This window comes from Physeter macrocephalus, chromosome 12 (genome assembly GCF_002837175.3).
Source record: "Physeter macrocephalus isolate SW-GA chromosome 12, ASM283717v5, whole genome shotgun sequence".
Taxonomy (NCBI): domain Eukaryota; kingdom Metazoa; phylum Chordata; class Mammalia; order Artiodactyla; family Physeteridae; genus Physeter; species Physeter macrocephalus.
The window spans coordinates 54,294,507-54,309,682 of NC_041225.1; the positions used below are offsets into that span (position 1 = coordinate 54,294,507).

Here is a 15,176-nt window from a genome sequence, read left to right on the forward strand (position 1 = left end):
CTCCAGCCACACTTGCCTAATTACAAACATGCCTAAATGTTTGCCTAAATGCAAACATGCCGAGCATGCTTCCCCTTCCCGCTACTGTTCCCTCTGCCTAGAACACTCTTTCCTCAGATGTCACCTTTTCAGGTCTTTGCTTAAATAGCACCTTATCAGTAGTAAAGCCTTTCTTCCCCACTCCACCCTCTCAAGCGCTCCATATCCTCCTTACCCTACCTTATCATGGCACTTATTACCACCTAACGTTTGATGAATGTATTCATTTATTGCTGCCTGTATTCCCCCACGATTTAAGCTTCATGCAGGTAGGATCTGTTTTAATCGTTATCGTTTCTCCAGTGCCTTAGAACAGGACTTGGTATGAAGTGCATACTTGAAAACATTTGTTGAATGAAAATATGAACCAATAATGCCAAAACCCACACTCATAAACATTCCAGTACAGAGCCTCCATACCATATGCCCTAATACTCAATCATATCACCTTTTTTCATGCAATTCAGCATTTCCAGGTAGACAGCAGAGCCTCCCCTACCACACACAAACTTCTAAATCTAGGAACAATACCTTCTATTTTTTACTTACATGCTTCTTTCCCAGAAGTCAGTGATTTTCAAATACTGAGCCTTAGGTTCTCATTACTTCATAAATTCTTTCTTCCTGCTAATCTCCCCATTCACTACTAGCCCTCCTCTCTTATGCTAGCCTAAGAAAATTTAAACCCCCCAAATGATAAACTCTGATTCTACTGCATTTTGTTTGTTCTATCACTCCAGTTAGACTGTTTCTTTGAAATCATCTAGCACAATGTCTCATACACAGAAAATTCTCTCAAATGTTATGATTTGTATTCTATCTCCAATTCCTTTCACAAATATAAAGCTCAGTAATAACCTTAACCATTCTTTTCCCATGAATTACCTATTCTCATATGAATGGTGGTGGTGAGGCAGGAGGGAGATTGCCAAAAGTAAAAAGAGAATTTTATATTAACCTAGATGGGCAAGGGGGCAAAAAATGACCAATAAGTTTTTGGCACAATGTGGCCAGTTCCTTACTCCCAAGATCTGAAGGAAGGAGGAAGCGGTGCCGGCAGGCCAGGGAGATGAGAGCTTGGACTGCCTTTCACAACTCTGCCCTGGCAACTTGAAAGAGCAGGACTGACAGGTTCCTGAAGGGACAAATTAGACCTAATCTTAAAGGTATTTTTGTTGACTCCGGTGTTAATGACTTAAGCAGAGATTTAAAAATAAAAAGAGGATACCAACTCATCCAAATTTCATCATCATTCATTCAATTCTTATTTCCTACTGTTTTTCTAGAAAAATTCCAATGGGAAAAGAAAAATAAAGGACATGGTCAAATTTAATAATGTTGATGTAAAGAAATGATTTTTAAAATATATTTTCAATTATGCTAATAAGAGGGTCAAAGACCACAGATTCCTGTGAACTCTCTCCTTCCAAAATACATACTTGTTCTGTTTAAAAACTATGGCACATTTTCTAAGTTTCTCCATGGATGCTTAATTTAACTGGAGCACAAACCAAAGATACTGTAAAAAGGTAGTGCCCGTAATATGATGAGCACCAATGGGAAACCTACCAGAAGTTTAAGATTTGCGATAAATAGCCCGGTAAGTAGTATGTGTATGTGTGTAAACATTGGGGGAAGGGGTAGAGGGGGCATAACTAAAGAGTAACTACAGTTACAGGTAAATTGAAAAGTTAAATATGGGGGTGGGGGGAGAGGAGTTGAGATAGGTTGGAAATTCTCAAATTTCCCAGGTAAGGAGGTAAGAATTGTTGTTTGTTTTTGAACAAAGTAGTGTGATTTATCTTACATTCCCTAAACTGGATAAGAAATTAAAATTTAAGCAGCTACATACAAAAATCATTATCCACAACTGTACAACATTAAAGTTAAAGCCTGCCTTTAATACTTCCGTTAAGTCTGAAATCCACAAGCTCACTTATGGAATGCATTGCTAGTTCATTATGAGAAAAATTACAAATTTTTCCCTGACCACTCCATCTAAAACAGCTGCCCCTATCACACTCTACACTTGTACCCTGATTTATTTTTCCCATAGCAGCTGCACTGTGGATCAGCATACTATATAGTTGCATTTGCTGACTGTTTGCCTCCCGACTAAAACATAAGCTCTATGAGGGCAGAGGCTTTGTCAGTTTTGTTAATCCCAGGGCCTAGAGGCACAGTATAAGCACTCAATAAATATGCTGAATAAATGATGGAAGTGAAGTTCAAAAAGGTTAAAGGATTTCCTCAAGGTCACAGAGCTGGCAGCAACCACAGCTTGTATTATAATCCTTTCTGCTTGTTCCTTCCACGACCACTTCCACTCCACCAAAGCAGCCCGTTCCAGCACATGATTCTATTTCTCCTTTTCTTTTTTTTAAGTGCCAAAGAAAATACATGCTACCCAAAACGGTGACACCGTGGGTAGCATTTTAACTTCAAGTGTTTCACCAACCATAACTACACTCAGATTTCATAAGCATACAGGATTAGCCAGTAAAACAGAAAGGCACAGCCACTCAGAGTTCTTTCAGTTCTTTGTGAAATTGGTGTATGCCTTGGAAGTTTTAAGAACAACCACTGAAACCTACTTACCAATTCAGAATGGCCTGCAAAATATCAGCCTCACTTTCATTCTTCTAAGAGCCCACAATAGAGCTCCCTGGATATACTGGGCTGGCCAAAAAGTTCGTTCGGTTTTCAGTAAAAATAAGAGACACATTTTTCATTTTCACTAAGAACTTTATTGAACAACGTATTCATTAACCGAACGAACCTTCCGGCCAACCCAATACTTTACCTTGCAGCTTATGAAAGGAAATGTAATCAACTTTAAAGCCCCTTTTAGTTCCTTTTAAATTACAAGTCAATCTAACAAAACCTTGAACAGAAAATTAACCCTTAGAAAATTAACCCTTTCAGATTCTGAGAACTGAAAACCTTCCCTGAACCATCATCTGACTGTGATCATCTAGGTCCTTCATTCAAAATCCACGAATCTGAAACAGCTAAAAGAAACACGGGAGGGGGTGAGGGAGAAGGAAGAGAAGAAACATTTACATATATAAAAAGGGAGCTGACATTCCTAGTAACACTTTGGCCCAAGAGCAGCTTCTTGCCTAAAGTCAAGGCCCCACGGACACAACTTCTGGTCTTCTTTGATCACCTTCCTTACAGACAGGCGCCAACTGTCAATACCTTTTACGGGGACCGTCTCTAGACATAGGATGGGGCTCACTAGGACAGGAGATGATTTGCTCCTCTCGCAAAACTACTGTCAGCCCAATTAGTAAACTGAAAGGGAAGACCTAAGATGTGGAATGGCAAGAGAGCTGAAATGAGCCTGAGAGTTAAGAGTGGGAAGGAGCAGATGAAAAGGTGCGGGGACGGTAAACAACGCATCACGGGCGGGAGTGGGAACCTGGGTCGAGGAAGTGGGGTCGGCGAAACGCAAAGGTGAAGGGAAGAAGGGGACAAGGTTGTGGGTGGGATGGGCGGGAGCAAAGGGGGAGGGGACGCGCGAGGGCTGAGCGGGGGAGGGGGAAGGGTCCGGGGCGGGGCGGAAGGGAGCGAAGAGGCGGGATGAAGAGGGCCAGGCCGGGAGGGTCTTTACCTGCAGCTCCGCCCGCTCCACTTCCCACTGGGCTCTCTCGACCTCGAAGCGGGCCCACTCGTGCTGCAGGAAGTGCAGGATCCCCGGGAGGCTGTACTGGGCTCGGGCCGCCCCCGCCGCAGCCGACCCGTCGCCGGCCGCGGCAGCCTCCGCCAGAGGCCCGAGACCCTTGGCACCGCCGGCGCCCGGGTGGTTGTTGCTGAAGAAGACGCCAGGACCCGCTTGCTCGTCCATGGCGGCCGCGGGAACCGGGGGAGCTGCCCAGGCGCCCAGCAGCGGAGGCAACTGCAGCGGCCAGCAGCGCCTCCTCCTCCCTCCGCCGCTCCCCGCCCACACTCCAGTCAGCAGGGAGCAGCCGCCTGGGCGCGGGGGCCGACCGAGCCCGGGACGGGCCGGGAAATGGGTCAACTGCGGCGCGCGGGCTTCCCGGGGCTTGCTGGGAAATGTAGTCGTGGGGCGTGGCGCCGGCGAGCGCGGCCCGGGAGGCCTGTGGGGTTGCGATCGGCTGGGGCGGGGCCGCGGCCCAGCCCCAGCCCCAGTCCCGCCCATGCCCGCGGCGGAGCGGGGAGCGCGGGTTTCCTCACTCTAGGGTGCTGCAGTCTCCCTCGCACGCGGAAGTTCTCGGGCGGCGCTCGCTGTTGCACATACACACACACGGAAGTTATCGCGCTGCAATGCCAGCCCGAGCTGCACATCTTTTAGGGCTTCCTGGCAGTTCTGCTAAAAAACAAGCTCAAAGCGAGCTTCGCCACTCCGGCGCCTGGACCGGGGTTCTCCAGCCAGCACTTTCAGACCTCTCCCTTCTGCTCCGACTTGGGTGATTCTCTGACCCTAGACACTCCTGAGTTCTGTACATTTCCGTATCGCTGTCGCTCCTGCCTTTCTTTTACACTTAGGGTTCAATCAAACCTGTTGCCTGATCAGTTTTCACTTAGAAGGAACTCTGATCATCTCTCTCCTGGACTCAACACAGCAGCTTTCTGCTTATTCCAAATTCTGGTTTGTTGACACTTCACCTGAAACACTACTCCTCTGAAGTCCTTTTCCTTTTGTAGTTAATCTTGCAGTAAATCCTGTAAAAGTTTCGGATAGCCAAGGCTCTGTTATTTCAATCTCATTTTTTCTTATTCCCGAGCAATTTATAGTCATTTCAGCAAATATTTGACTCTAAGTGCTATCTGTCACTGGGGATATAAAGATAAATGTCACAATTCCTGTCATCAAAGGGAGACTGGCAAATATACAGTCAATTCTCACAGTGCCTTCAAGTTAAACTACCTGAAAAAACAAGTCCCTTTCTGCTCCCTAGAGCTATCTTAGGTATCCAGGCACTTCTCCCTTTTCACTTGTCGGGTTCCCAGTTTCTTCCACGGTTCATTTGCAAACTGGAGATAGTATTAGCCTACCGAAAGCACACCGACGTCCTTTAAAGTGTTTCTCTCTAAATGTTATCCTTCTCCCAAGTCTTTGAAGTTATGTCACTATAAATTCACACTACAACGATAATGAAAGGAAGGCACCTGAAAAAAATTTAACAAATGAACTTGAAATTAAGCACTTATTTTGTCCCCATAGCAAGTCATTTTGTAATTCTTTTGTGGGATGGAATTCTGGGATATCAGACCTTATGGCCATGAAAAAATGTAAAGATATAGGCTGGTGAGTGACATGTCAGGGAAGGACATCCTGTCCCTGTGCTCCCCCCTCCCCCTCTTCCCATTGCTACTTGTGGAAAGGACAGGAAACACATTGTATCTAATCTGGTTGCAAAGATGGCTAGCTCTCTCTCACAGTTATTGAATGTTTCAGCTTTATGAATTCATTCTTTATTGTAATAAAAGTTTAATCCAGGCCTGACCAAATTCCCTATGTCGTAAATTATTTTGGCTGTAAGTGTCCTCTGAGATACTACCCAATCCTCTCATTTTACAGTTTAGGAAACTGAAGTCCAAAGAAGTTGAACTTGTTCACAATGAGGCTTTGAGTGAGTGGCACAGTCAAAACTAGAAACCAGAATTCCTGATTGCTAGTTCTGTTAACAGGTTGCCTCCTCTCTTACTTGTCAGATCTATCAGAGTATCAAGGGGACAATAATGCAACAATGGCATATTTTTTCATCTAAAGGATTTAAGTAATCTTACAAGTTTTGAACGTTAAAAGTTTTTTTCCCCTCAAATAGAAGCCATGTCTGACAATTCCTTTAAATACATTTATAACATACTATAAACATGATTAAATTTAATGGTAACTGTTTAAGAACCCATAACACCTTTAGCTAGATTCACCAAGAAAAAAAAGAAAGAGGACTCAAATAAATAAAATCAGAAATGAAAGAGATGTTACAACTGATAGCACAGAAATAAAAAGAATCATAAGAGACAACTACAAACAATTATATGTCAACAAATTGGACAACCTAGAAGAAATGGACAAATTCCTAGAAACATACAACCTATTAAGACTGAATCAGGAAGAAATAGAAAATCTGAACCAAGCAATTATTAGCAAGGAGAGTGAATCAGTAATCAAAAATAAACAAAAGTCCAGGACCAGAGAGCTTCACTGGTGAATTCTACCTAACATTCAAAGAAGAATTAATACCAATCCTTCTCAAACCCTTCCAAAATATTGAAGAGGAAGGAACTCTTCCAAATTCATTTTATGCGTCCAGCATTACTCTGATGCCAAAACCAGACAAGGATGCCACAAGAAAAGAAAATTACAGGCCAATATCCCTGATATTGCACATAGGTGCAAAAATCCTCAACAAAATATTAGCAAAATTCAGTAATACATTAAAAGGATCCTTCACCATGATCAAGTGGGATTTATTTCAGGAATGCAAGGCTGATTGAAAATCTGCAAATCAGTCAATGTAATACATCACATTAACAAAATGAAGAATGAAAATTATATGATCATCTCAATAGATGCAGAAAAAGCATTTGACAAAGTACAACATCCATATATGATAAAAACTCTCAACAAAGCAGGTGTAGAGGGAATGTACCTCAACATAATAAAGGCCATTTATGACAGACCCACAGCTAACATCACACTAATGGTGAAAAGCTGAAAGCTTTTCCTCTAAGATCAGTAACAAGACAGGATGTTTACTCTTGCTACTGTTATTTAACATAGTAGTGGAAGTGCTAGCCAGAGCAATTAAGTAAGAAAAGGAAATAAAATGCATCCAAATTGGAAGTGAAGAAGTAAAACTCACTCTTTGCAGATGACATAATACTATATCTAGATGCCATCAAAAAAGTTAGTACCAATAAACAAATTCAGTAGTGTTGCAGGATAAAAAAAATATACAAAAATCAGTTGTATCTCTCTATGCCAACAACAAACTATCAGAAAGAGAAATTAAGAAAAGAATCCCATTTACATTTGCATCAAAAAGCATACAATACCTAGGAATAAATTTAACCAAGGAGGTGAAAGACCTGTACACTGAAAACTATAAGATATTAAAGAAACAAATTGAAGATCACACAAATAAATGGAAAGATATTCCATGCCCATGGATTGGAAGAACTAATATTGTTAAATACCACCCAAAGCAATCTACAGATTCAGCGCAATCCCTATCAAAATTCCAATGGCATTTTTCACAGAAATAGAACAAGTATTCCTAATATTTGTATGACACCACAAAGGACCCTGAATAGTCAAAGCAATCCTAAGAAGAACAAAGCTGGAAGCATTATGCTCCCTGATTTCAAACTCTATTACAAAACTATAGTAATTAAAATAGTATGGTATTGGCATAAATACAGACATAGATCAATAAAACAAAGTAGAGAGCCCAGAAATAAACCCACACATACATGGTCAATTAACTGTAACAAAGGAGACAAGAATATATAATGGGGAAAGATTGTCTCTTTGATAAATAGTGGTGGGAAAACTGAACAGCCACATGCAAAAGAATGAAACTGGGCCACTAACTTATACCATACACAAAAATTAACTCAAGAAGGGTTAGACTTGAACGGGAGGCCTGAAACCATAAAACTAGAAGAAACATAAGTGGTAAGCTCCTTTTTTTAAATTAATTTTTATTGGACTATAGTTGATTTACAATGTTGTGTTAGTTTCTGCTATACAGCAAAGTGAATCAGTTATACATATACATATGCATATACTACTGTGTATCGAGAAGAGTTCCCTGTGCTATATAGCAGGTCCTTATTAGTTATCTATTTTATATATGGTAGTGTGTATATGTCAATCCCAATCTCCCAATTTATCCCCCCCCCACTTTTGCCCCCTAGTAACCATAAGTTTGTTTTCTACATCTGTGACTCTATTTCTGTTTTGTAAATAGGTTCATTTGTAACATTTTTTTTTAGATTCCACATATAAGCAATATCGTATGATATTTGTTTTTCTCTGTCTGATTGGTAAGCTCCTTGACATAGGTCTTGGTGATGATTTTTTAATCTGACACCAAAAGTAAAAGCAAGTAAAGCAAAATCAACAAGCGGGACTATATCAAACTAAAAACCTTCTGCACAGCAAAGGAAACCATCAACAAAATAAAAAGGCAACCTACTAAATGGGAGAAATATTTGCAAATCATATATCTGATAAGGGTTTAATATCCAAAATATATAAAGAACTTATACAACTCAACAGTAAAAAACAATCAGATTTTTTAATGGGCAGAAGATGTGAATAGACATTTTTCCAAAGAAGACATGCAGATAGCCAAAACAGACAGAGGAAAAGATGTTCAACATCATTACTCATCAGGGAAATGCAAATAAAAATTAAGATGAGATATCACCTCACACCTGTTAGAATGGCTATAATCAAAAAGACAAGAAATAACAAGTGTTGGGAAGGATGTGAAGAAAAGGGAACTATTGGTGGGAATATAAATTGTTGCAGCCACTATAGAAAACAATATGGAGTTTCCTCAAAACATTAAAAATAAAACTACTATATGATCCAGCAATTCCACTTCTGGGTATATATCTGAAAGAAATGAAATCACTATCTCAAAGATATATCTGCATTCCCATGTTCATTGCAGCATTATCTATATTTATTTTATTTTTTTTTGTGGTACGCGGGCATCTCACTGTTGTGGCCTCTCCCGTTGCGGAGCACAGGCTCCGGGGCCATGGCTCACGGGCCCAGCCGCTCTGCGGCATGTGGGATCTTCCCGGACCGGGGCACGAACCCGCGTCCCCTGCATCGGCAGGCGGACTCTCAACCACTGCGCCACCAGGGAAGCCCCAGCATTATCTATAATAGCCAAGACATGGAAACAACCTAAGTGTCCATCAAAGGATGAATGGATAAAGAATATGCAGTGTATATAAATACAATGGAGTATTATTCAGCCATAAAAAAGAATGAAATCTTGCCATTTGCAACAACATGGATAGACCTCAAGGGCACAATGCTAAGTGAAATAAGTCAGAGAAAGACAAATACCATGTGATCTCTCTTATATATATATTTAAACACACACACACACACACACACACACACACACACACACACACACCAAAAAACCCTAAAAAACCAATCTCATAGATAAAAAGAACAGATTTGTGGTTGTCAGTGGTGGGGGGTAGGAGAAATGGATGAGTGGGGTCAAAAGGTAATAAATAAATAAATATAGAGATAACTTGGACTATCACATATATACAACAGCACTGCTTTAATTCATAGTTTGACCTTATTATAATACCTTTTTGCCTTTCAAGGACTTATTTACACATAAAATAGTATTTATGATCTATCATGTTACAAAACCTTCACTCAGTACACCAAAATATTAAGAGTGGTTATATTAAGGTGGAATTCTAAGAAATTTACTTTTTTTTCCCCCCAAAATTTCCACATCTGGTAATATTTCTTTTGTAATTTAACAAAAAACATCATTACTTTTAAAAGAACTTCCCTTAGAGTTCTTTTGCTCTAAATTGCTTTAAGAAAATAAGGACCATGAATCTCATCACTTCTTCCTATACTGAATCAGCGCCTGAAAATGTTAATTTTTGAGTAGTGAGCTTACCAGTGATTTGTTTTCTCTGTGCCTGTCTGTCACATTTTCTGTGTTCAGCATGCATTACTTTTTTTAAGCAAATGTTTTATCGCATATAACACAGGTACAGAAAACCTCAGAAGTGCTAAGGGAACATCTCAGGGAACTTTCACAAACTGAACAATTGCATGCAACTACCACCCAGAACATGAAACTGAATATGGCAAACCTCTTGGAGTCCTCTCTGGATGTGCATTTTCAGATACAACAGCAAAAATGTTTTTGAATTTCAAAAAAATATCCTGAAAACATGAATAACTAGAAAGGACATGCATGGTATTTGTAATGAGTTAAATCTAATTTTTTCCCCTCACTTTACAATTTTCAAAACCTGGAAATCTTGGACAAATGGTTTAATTTTTTTAGCGGTAGTTCTCTCATTTTTAATATGAGAATAGTATTTACCTCACAAAGTTATTGTGAAGATTAAATGAGAGAAGAAATGTAAATCCCTTAGCATAGTGCCTGACAATATAATATATACTGAATATGATAGTTTTTACTGTATTACGAGTTCACAGACTAACTGAAAATCATGACTACTGGGGGCTCAATAATTGTTTTTTCTTTTCTCATCCCCTATTCAGAAGTTTAATTCAGCAGAGTTAAAATAATCTTTAAAAAAAAGTAACATCTGTGTTCAACCATGAAGTCTTCAGACCTCAGGGTGTTGCTGCTGGTTTTCTGATCACTTCATTTTGTGATTAATAAAGCCTGTGACACAAAAAGTAGGATTTCCTTTCCAAGCACAGAGAGCAGCTGCTGAAATGTTGATTTATATATTAGTATAACCAGTTTAAAGAGAGAAATTGTGAAACGCTAAAAGGTTATTTAGGTAATTGGAGTGTTTGCTATTTTTTGGTTTATATGTGTGTGCTTTATGGGGTGGGGATTATGGTTCCCCAAAATGACAAATAATTCATCTGCTTAAAAATTTTTTTTTATTGAAATGAGTGGCTATTAAAAAAAAAAACTATCCAAAATGACCAGTTATTTGGATCTCTGTTTAACGGCTCAAAGAAAAGCCTTCAAACTGAACTTGATAGCTCTTTGCAAATTCTGGCCAGAAAGAAAGAAGAGTAGACTACTTGACTGTAGAGAGGGATCCGCTAGGATGAAGAGACCTTTGGGGAAGAGGAGCATGCAATAGCCCACTGTATATCTCTTCTACCATCTGCCTGCTCCCTAATTTCTCTCACCTCTTCTTTCTGCCTGATTCATGGGGCCAGTCCCTGCTTCCACCTTTCCTGAGTCTCCAAACTTTATTCCCTAGATTTGAAGTCTGGTAAAGACAGGGCTAGGGAAACAGCCAATCACAAGTTGGGAAACAAGGAATTCTATTATCTGAAATTTTTCTTGGAGTCCAGAAGTTAAATCTACATCACAGTCTTCTGATAGGGTGGGGAAATAGCTTCTATTGTTTACTATAATTATTATTACTATTATTTTTTTGGTTGAAAGTAGTTACCTAATTTCAATTTCAAAATTAAATTTCATTTTATTTATTTTAATAAATTAACTAAACAAAATTTAATTTTGAAATTAACATTGGTTTTAAATTTGTAGTGACTGATATTTAGAGAAATAAATACTTAAAATCTAAACTCAGGATTGCTTTAAGAAATCTAAATATCTAACACAGGGAGGCAATAAAATGATAATATAGCTCTGAAGCTGTAGTAAGACTTCTCTTGGAATATTGATGGTGATCAACTGAAGATTCTATTTCTATAAGCAAAGATAAACTATTCTTAAAAACACATTCCTATCTTTTCTCCCCATCAACTCCATCCCTTGCTTCTCTACCCTTTTCTCTTTTTAAATTTTCCAGCCAATGAAAGTTCTACTCAATAGATTTTTTTTTCTTTTTTAAAAAAATAACTATGGTGCCCCTATTTCTAAGGCAGGAATTGAATTTCAGACAATTAATATAATCTTCATTACATAAAAATAACCGTGGGGGGGTGGGGAGAGAAGGACATTTTTTTTTTTTTTTTTTTTTTTTTTTTTTTTTTTTTTTGTGGTATGCGGGCCTCCCTCTGCTGTGGCCTCTCCCGTTGCGGAGCACAGGCTCCGGACGCGCAGGCTCATTGGCCATGGCTCACGGGCCCAGCCGCTCCGCGGCATGTGGGATCCTCCCAGACCGGGGCGCGAACCCGGTTCCCCTGCATTGGCAGGCAGACGCGCAACCACTGTGCCACCAGGGAAGCCCGAGAAGGACATTTTTATAAGCTGGCTATTCCTGCCAACTATGCAACAGGGACCACTCGTTTCCCAGGTGGAGACTTTTCTCAGCAGAAACACCCAATCTTCATTTAGGCTTGAATTGCTCAGGACAGCACCTCCCACCCCAAACTCCCATCTGATGATAGTCCAGTCCTTTAACATACATTAAGTCAGTTCTCAAAAGAATTTAAATGTGATACGTTATTTTCTTATAAACATGACGTGGGGGACAAATCTGGGCATTGTGCTAGAAAAAAAAGAAAAATGAATGAGGTTAAAGAGGTTCAGCACATTTGTGTTTTAATTTTTGAAGACCATGTGTCCTTAAGTTTTTTCAAAAAAGATTTAACTTATTTTGCGTGTGATGCATCTCTCCCTCTACTCTGCAGGCCCTCAATATGCTACTGTTTTTCAATATGTGTTAATTTTAGCACTTGCAGTTGTCCTCTGTGATGGAAAATCCTACCATTATCTATGTTATCTCCTGGCCCAGATTTCCCCCCAGCTGCAGGACATGAAGTAACAAGAGGAGTGGTTTGAACCAGCTCGTATACACTTTCACACGAACTCAAAATGTATAACATTACAACCCATGAGCTGATTGTATTCACGCTTAAAGAGCCGATACATACATTTTCATTACAGGAGAAAAAGATAATTTAAATAATACAGTGTTTAGTATATGGCAATAATCAAATTAATGCTGCAACATTTTTACGAGAATGTAACCAGATTAAAACATGAAGGATGAGTATAAACTAGCTAGAAGAAGGTGAAATGGAGCTTTTTAGCAAAATTCAAACACCTAATGAAAAAATACTGTAGTGCATTTGACATGTTGAAAGAAGTCCAATATAGCTGACACATAAAGAAAAGGAAGTAATAATTGCTATTTTTTACAGCTTGTACTTATTAAGCATTTACTCAATAAAAATAATGCATTAACTTGAACCTTACAATGTCCCTATGTGGAAGTACCAAGATTATCTTCATTTGACATGTAGGTATACTGCATATGGTTATAGGATCAGATGAAATAAAATGAGAAGATGAAGTAGGCAGGGGCCAGATTATGCAGGGGCTTGAGGGTACTTTACAGAATTGGTCTTTATGGTAAGGCAACCAACTGAAGAGTTTTCAGCAAGGTATCAGATTTGAATATATAAAGATGATTTTAGTTCCTGCCTGAGCAATATAATATTAGCTGACATTTCTAAATTGTTTTTTAAGGGTCAGGCACCATTTTAAGGCCCTTTGCAAGTATTAACTCATTTAACCCACAGCTACTCTATAAAATAGGAATTATTCTTCTCTTTTTACAAACGTAGAAACTGAGGCACAGTGAGGACAACTGACTTGCCCAAGTTTACGCATCTTGTAGGTGACAGAGCCAGGTTCCAACCCAGGCAGACTGACCCTACCATCCTCAACAACCACTTTGCTATTCTGCAGTCAAATGTGGTGCTGGATTAGGATGGTAATAAAGGCAATAAAGACACATGGAGATATTTAGGAAACTTGGTGATGAACTAAGCATAGTGAGGGAGAAAGTGCTAAGTGTCAGGGATGATACCACAATTTATGAACAGCTTACTCATCAGGATAAAACAGCTGTGTGGTTTACTGGGAGACCATGAGTTGAGAAGCAGGTTTTAGATAAGGAGGTGAAGAGTTCAATTTAAAATCAATTTTAAATTAGTTGAGTTTGAGGAGTTTCTGAGACAACCAATGGTAGGTAGTCACTTATGCAATCGGAAGAGCAGAAGGGAGGCTAGGGCTCCGGACAACCCCACGAAGGAATCCTTGCCTATTACCCTCTATCACACCTTGCTTCATACCATTCTTTCCTAGTTATCACAACTTGTGATTATTTTCTCTCCGTCCCCAGGCAGAATGTAAACATATCATTGTAGATTCTTTGCTTGACTGTTCACTATTGTATTCCCAATGCCTGGCACATCGTAGTGTCCCATTAATAACTGTCCAATGAATGAATAACAGACAGCAGTACAGAATCTTATCGCAAAATCTTTTGACAGACAGGGATTCAAGTTCTCCTTGTACATGTCCAATGTCAAGGAATGCACTATCACAATGCAATCATTTTTCAACAGGTCTCTTAGAAAATTCTTTTAAGTTCTATTTCAAACCACTTACTTGAAACATTGACTTACCGGTGTGGCCCACTAAGTGACCCTCCTATCTGATGGTTAATGATCATGTTGCCCTTTCTTACCCTTAGTTCCTCTATATCACTTGGCTTGGATACACACCAGTTTGTCATTGCCCTTGACATGTGGCATCTGAAGGTGATCCTCCAACTCCCTCAGTCGGCCTCCCCCTTCACACACACTGAGGGCCCACAGTGTGTAGAGCAGGACTGTCAACTTCCTTGTTTAACAAGTATAGTTTTACTAAAAACAGCCCAACTTCATTAAGTCCTTCTTATTCACTTAATAATGACTTACAGCCAACTAAAATGCCATTTTAAAAAACATTTAGGTATATCAAAATATTTGGGGAGATTTAAGGGCACTCCAAGGAATTTGGTAAACAATGACCCAGTTTCACTTTCATGTCTGCTATTTCAAAAAGGGTCGCTTTCTAAGATTCAGCAATGTGTATCAAAATTCAAACCTGTCATATTTGTATAACCCCCTTAAGAAATCAATCCCAAGGAAATAATCTACAAAGTTTCATTTTTAAAAAGTCAAACGCAGCATTACTTATTTTAATATAAAAACTAGAAACCAAGTACCATAGCATAGGATAATGGCTAAGTCAATAATCATACATTTGTTATTAAGTAGCTATCAAAAAGATGGTTACTAAATCTATCCCATATTATTAGAATAATTCTATGGGAAAATGCTTATAAAATAGTGGATAAAACATCCTACCTGCAGGATGACTACAAATGTGGAAGGAAACAGATTAAAATATCAACAGTAATTTGGTCTGTGTGGTGAATTGTGGTAATTTTCCCCAAAATTTAATAAATGCAAATTTTATAATTAAAATAGATTAATTTATAACAATGTATAAAATTGACTTTCCTTTGGCCTCTGACTCTGCTTTTATGTTCATCAGGTAAGATTAAGGCCCTTTTCTGTTTCACAAATGAAACGAGAAGTATTTTCTTATATCATAATAAGAAATAACTTGTGCAGTGAAAAAAATTAATAAATATTCTTCAAACAGATATTCCTTTTATAGATATGATTATAG

General features: G+C 39.1%; 1 protein-coding gene across 7 annotated transcripts in view; it reads right to left on the minus strand.

The window, feature by feature from the left end:
- The window catches only part of STRN (striatin), a 121,950-nt gene extending 117,894 nt beyond the window's left edge, over window positions 1–4,056 (minus strand). For 6 of the 7 annotated variants that reach the window (XM_055089118.1, XM_028496681.2, XM_024118688.3 and 3 more), the window contains exon 1: window positions 3,656–4,049. In XM_055089118.1, coding sequence (XP_054945093.1) covers window positions 3,656–3,889 — 234 coding nt within the window. In that variant the 5' untranslated portion in view covers window positions 3,890–4,049. Of the gene's footprint in view, window positions 1–3,655 lie in introns of all 7 variants that reach the window. The other variant, XM_028496683.2, reaches the window with a different exon arrangement.
- Between the last annotated feature and the right edge of the window lie 11,120 nt (window positions 4,057–15,176).